This window comes from Grammomys surdaster, unplaced genomic scaffold (genome assembly GCF_004785775.1).
Source record: "Grammomys surdaster isolate TR1022 unplaced genomic scaffold, NIH_TR_1.0 126048, whole genome shotgun sequence".
Taxonomy (NCBI): domain Eukaryota; kingdom Metazoa; phylum Chordata; class Mammalia; order Rodentia; family Muridae; genus Grammomys; species Grammomys surdaster.
In genome coordinates this window covers 424,133-429,730 of record NW_021620860.1, presented here as the reverse complement: position 1 = coordinate 429,730, position 5,598 = coordinate 424,133, and the positions used below count along the sequence as shown (strand labels likewise).

Below are 5,598 nucleotides of genomic sequence, written 5' to 3'. Positions count from 1 at the left end.
TAACTTGCAACAGGAAGACGTTTATTGAAACACCACCAGAGAGAAAGCCAAAGAATGTCACTAATCTAAAAGGAGCTCATCTTTGCTCGTTGGAGAGAAGCAGAAACATAAGAGGACCCTATGTAGGAAAAGCATTTAGGATTGGTATTTGAAATTAGAGCCGTCTGTTTTAGGGGCGGAGTTCAAGAAGGGATCCTCTGCTCGTTCTTGTTCACTTTGGTGGACTTCTCTTCCAGGGTGTGAACTCGGGAGGAGAGAACCTTGCCACGGGGATCTAATTCTTCAACAACAGTTTTAACTATGGCAGTTTTAGACGAATCTAAAATGACACAAACAAACCATTAAAACTGTGCTAAATTCACAGGTGGAAAATAACTCATCCTTTGAAAAATAGATAACATGCAGGGTGTGGTGGCGAACGCCTTTAATTGCAGCACTCGGGAGGCAGAGGCCAGTAGTTCTCTGAGTTCAAGGCCAGCTTGGTCTACATAGAGAGTTCCAGGACAGCCAGGGCTACACAGAGACCCTACCTTGAAAAACAAAACAAAAACTTATATAATAAAGACAGTAGAAAGCAAGGCTGTGGAGTTCACTCAGTCTGTAAAGTGCTTGCTTTGTAAGGACAAGGACCTGAGTTTCAAGCCCAGGAACCACATAAAACAAGTCACCTGTCATTTTAGAGCTGGGGAGGCGGAGGCAGGAGGATGCCTGGGAGTCAGTGGCTAGCCAGTCTCACCTACTCGATAAGCTTTAGGCTAGTCAGAGACCCTGTCTCAAACAAACCATGGGACTACTCTGCCTGAGGAATACCATTTGAGGTTGCCCTCTGGTCTCCACAGACAGGTGCACCTGCACACATACACACACGAGGGAGAGAAGACTGGGCCGGGGAAGAAGAGGAAGAGGAGGAGGAGGAAAGAAGAGAAGGGAGGAGAGGAAGAAACCATGAACGCCTCATAGAGCTTTCACTTACCCTTTGTCTGATTTCCGGGTCCTCCTTGGCCTTTTGACTTAACACAAGAGCTGTTAAAAAAATTATATTAATTACATGTGTGTTTTTCTAAAGCCATAAAACAGCACCGACTGACTTACAGAAGGAGTTCACTGACTGCTACAGTAACGCTGGGGAGGGAGGTTTTATTCACGTGTGATCTGGACCACAGAGATTGGGCTCAGCTTCTGATGATGTTTAGGAATGAGTGCCTACCCCTCATCTCCGTCTATGAGGCGGCAGTAGGTCTCGATCTCCTTCTCCAGGTGGGCCTTGACGTTCAGCAGTTGTTCATATTCCAGCTTCTGGCCCTCGGTCTCCGTCCTCACCTGGTGCAGCTGCTCCTCCAGGGCGCTGATCTGAGCCTGGATCTGAGCCAGCTGTGTGCAGTAGTTGCCCTCGGTCTCTGTCAGGGAGCACTCCAGAGAGTGTTTCTGTGGTTTGGGAAGATGGTATTGTAGAAAACGTTACTGTGCTGATTCAAAAAAAGCCAAGTCTCTTAGAAGAGAGTTATTTTTACACAAGCTCCTTCAGGGCTGTGGGGACGGCTGTTGGTTAAGGGCTTGCCATACAAGCATGTGGACTCTAACACCTACATTAAAAAGTCAGGTATCTGTGCTTGTCAAGCCAGTGCTGGGGGAGTGAACACAGAGTTTCTGTGGCTTGACTATCAGCCAATGTAGCCTAACCTTTGAGCCCCAGGTCCCACTTGAGAGATTCTGTCTCAAAAAACATGGTGGACAATTCCAAAGAACAGCACCCAGGGCTGACCTCTGGACGTTACACACATGTGCACCGTACACATGAATACACACTGTACATATACATAGACAATCATATCCACCTGCTCAATATTCACGGCAGACACCATACCGGTCTATTTATAACGACACAGATGGTGGTGAATGGTCCTTGTCAATCTTGAAATGCTAGAAAAAATGGAGCTGTTTCTCTCTCAGGTGCAGTGGAAAGGTCCCTACCATATACGTCAATAGATGCTGTGCTGTGGGGTGTGACACGGTTTTCAATTTTCTCCTTAAAGTCACCTTATACTACTCCCTCATTGTGAGTCATATGAAGTCTTTGCCTCTTGCTGATCTATAGTCAGTTGTATAAACGGTGTATATGTATCATGATCCAAAGTAAAGCACTGTCCTTTTAAACTTTAAACTGTCTAATTGCTTGGCTTGTAAAGTCAAATGAGTCTATATAGAACAAGAGGAAACACTTGTTACATAGCCCTGGCTATCCTGGAACTCACTATGCAGACCAGGCTGGCCTCGAACTCACAGAGATCCACCTGCCTCTGCTTCCCAAGTGCTGCAATGAAATGCACACACCACTATGCCTGGCTAGATGGCAAATCTTACTGACCCTTTTGAAGCCAAGTATTTTCATATAATTTTACATACATCCACAGATAGCACGGACATTCTGTGGGTAAATTGCTGGAGGTTTCCTAGTCCCAGGTGGAAAGGTACAGACTTAGGTTAGGCAAGTCGGATAGGAAGTTCCATTTTTTGTCCCCCAGTGGTGCAACTCTGGGAATCGCTTCTCCTCTTTGAACCTGATTCTTCTTTTGGAGATAGATGTGAGCTGTGAAGTGTGCCTGTCTGTGCCCCAGGGCAGATTGTGGACTAACCTGTGGGAGCACCGGCTGGGCAAACCTTTAATGAGAAAGGTGTTATTATTGTCATTAGACAGGTCTTGCTTTAGGCTCAACCTTCACACCTCTACTTTGCTGCTTATTTATGCCACTTAAAAGGAACGTAAGTGCTCCTAATTAACTGACTGACGGGAGGACTGGGTGGGGGATCCAGGGAAGGTACTTGTGCTGTGCAGAGACGGATGTGTTGATCTTTTGACTGTGGAGAGAAGGCTCAAGGCAAAATTAGCTTTCTTCTTGAGCACCTCAAAATAATTGTAGTTGCTGGTTTCCAAGACTTGCTAACATCTAGGCATAATTTTCCAGCAGATGTCAATAGAGTAATCAGTGGATAAAATTCCAAGTAAATAACTCGACTAGCATGAAAATTCTTTTGAGTCTCAACTTCCAAAGCTAATCTGCCGCATCCTTCCTACTTACCATGGCTAAGAGGGACTGTAGCTCTATCTCTAGGGTTTGGAGAGTCCGTTTCATCTCAGTAAGCTCGTTCCTGGCTGAGGTGGTGGCTCCAGCATCGTCTGAAATCTGCTGCTGCAGGGAAGCGCTCTGCAAAGTCAGGAGCTGGTGTCAGTGTGGGGGCGGGGGCATCCACACCTGGTGCAGGGCTTGTGCCAGCGAGCCTGCTTTTACCTTCTCTTGGAACCAGGCCTCGGCGTCCCTGCGGTTCTGCTCAGCCAGAGCCTCGTATTCGGCTCTCATGTTGTTCAGCAGGACTGTGAGGTCTACGCCTGGGGCTGCGTTCATCTCCACGTTCACGTTGCCTCCGGCTGCGCACTGCAGAGCCTGCATTTCCTAAAACAGATTTGTTCTACGACATTAGGTTCTGACTGTTTGTAAGGAAACCAAGTGGACAGGATCTATAAGGCTCAGGATCTAAGTTTTTTGCGAGGTTTGTTTCTTTTTCTCTTTTGTGAGGTCTGTTTCTTGTTCTGTTTTGAGACAGTCTTATTCTGGAGTCCAGGCTGCCCCTGGAACTCTCGTTCTTGTCCCCTGAGATCTGGGATTATAGCTGTGAGGTAGTACCCTCGTCTTGTTTATTTCACTGGAGAGGGAATAATAGAAATATTTCAAAGGTGCAGGGAGAAATTGAAACTGTCTTGATGTTAAGATACACTATTTATCAAAACGTAATTAGGTTTTGATTCCCGGAAGGAGGCAGGCTGTGAAGACCGGTAGGAAGGTTGGGTGCCTACCTCCTCGTGGTTCTTCTTGAGGTATGCCAGCTCCTCGCTGAGTGTTTCCAGCTGAACCTCAAGGTCGGTTCTGCACAGGGTCAGCTCGTCCAGGACCCTCCGCAAGCCATTGATGTCCGCATCGACGCTCTGGTGGAGCGCCAGTTCATTCTCGTACCTTAGAGATGCGTTTGAAAGGTTCGTTCTCTCCTACCAGATTTGGGTCACCCCACTTTTCAGGTCACCTTAAAACTCGACCCAATACACCAGGCTTCAGCAAGACTACCCACGAAGGAATAGACACACTTCTGTGAGGCAAGGTAACGGGAATATTCAAAGTTCTCTTCCCTATGACCTTGACATACATTTTGTATAAGCTCCGAGTTTTCTAAGTAAATTAGGTTCCGCTATTGGTCTCCTCGATATGGATTTGGTTTAAAATGGACAAATGGAAAAAAGCAGAGGAGAGAAGAACCCCCAGTGGCCCAAGGAAAAGAGGGCAGTGCCAGGGTAGCTTTTGGTCTGTTATAATTTGGCTCAACTCACTTCATTCTGAAGTCATCCGCGGTCAGTCTCGCGTTGTCATTTTGCAGAACGATGTTGGCGTTGTGTGCAGTTGCAGAGATTATCTGATGAATGGACAGGTAGGTAAGAGGGAGGACAAAGGAAAAATATTCAAATTTCCCTGCAATGAAGTTACACATGAGATCACACGAATACTTCTCGCAACCGGGGCTGAGGATGAGTCTTTTGAAAAATGGGGACTTGAAGTCTAGTCAGTTTTAATTTATATTTTTAATTCCTACTTTATCACTTAAAAAATTCCCTTTTAAGTTTATAAATATCTAGTTGGAGACATTGGGGAGTTCTTGATATTTTTGTGTTACTAAAACCACACAGGCTTGCCAGATTCCCAACGATGGTGGGTCATGCTCAAAGGTTATAACTGTAATATGAGTTATTATTATTATTGTTTTAAAAATTCACTTTCCCATGTATATCAGTGTCTTTCCTCCATGTATGTTTGTGCGCTATGTGTGTGTGTGTGTGCCTGGTGCCCCCAGAGGCTGGGAGAAGGCTTTGGATACCATGGAACTGGAGTTCCAGATGGTTGTGAGCCATCAGCTAGATGATGGTAATTAAACCCCAGTCTTTGGGAAAGAGCTGCAGACGGTGTTCTTAACTGCTGAGCCACCTCTCCAGCCCAAAAATGATTTTAAATATTGACAATGAAGTCCTTGCAGCTGAGCTCCATACCCTGCTGTGACTATATTTCTCTGTCTTAAAAGCTCCATATCATTCACTGGACATCTTACCTGGGTCCTGAGGTCATCAATAATGGGGAAGTATCTACTGTAGTCATGATCCAGACCGCGGCACGACCCAGGTCCAAATTTCTCATACCAATCCTTGATCTTCTGCTCCAGGTCAGCGTTGGCCTCTTCTAGTGCTTGCACGTTCTCCAGGTAGGAGGCCAGGCGGTCGTTGAGGTTCTGCATGGTCACCTTCTCATTGCCTGACAGGAGGCCATGCTCATTCACAGTGAAGGCCCCACAAGAAGCACCGCCCATACCGAGCCCCCCTGCCAATGAACTGCCCCCAAAGGCGCAGGAGAAGCCGCTTCCGATGCCGGGCACTCCGCATGCATTTCCAGCCCCCAAGGCTGCTCCTGGGCTGGAGAGCCTCACAGAGCCCAGTCGTCTGGATGCGGAAGAAAAGCGAACAGACATGGTGATCACTCTGCAGTGCTGCCCGGATCGTGAATGTCC

General features: G+C 46.8%; 1 protein-coding gene across 1 annotated transcript; it reads right to left on the bottom strand.

The window, feature by feature from the left end:
* On the bottom strand, positions 1 to 5,598 carry LOC114610550 (keratin, type I cytoskeletal 27). Its single transcript, XM_028755152.1, has 8 exons — positions 5,146 to 5,598; positions 4,376 to 4,458; positions 3,851 to 4,007; positions 3,288 to 3,449; positions 3,078 to 3,203; positions 1,208 to 1,425; positions 974 to 1,023; positions 1 to 319 (listed from the first exon to the last, which is right to left on the bottom strand). Exons 1-8 carry the CDS (start codon positions 5,557 to 5,559, stop codon positions 183 to 185), a joined length of 1,347 nt encoding a protein of 448 aa, XP_028610985.1. The 5' UTR covers positions 5,560 to 5,598; the 3' UTR covers positions 1 to 182.

What these genes read in the sequence shown, in the direction of transcription:
- LOC114610550 (XM_028755152.1), bottom strand. Translation starts at nt 5,559, where the DNA reads ATGTCTGTTCGCTTTTCTTCCGCATCCAGACGACTGGGCTCTGTGAGG. An exon ending in GCGGATGACTTCAGAATGAA is followed by an intron (nt 4,008 to 4,375) that starts GTGAGTTGAGCC and finishes CGCATCTCTAAG; the next exon opens with GTACGAGAATGAACTGGCGC. An exon ending in TCAAGAAGAACCACGAGGAG is followed by an intron (nt 3,450 to 3,850) that starts GTAGGCACCCAA and finishes AATCTGTTTTAG; the next exon opens with GAAATGCAGGCTCTGCAGTG.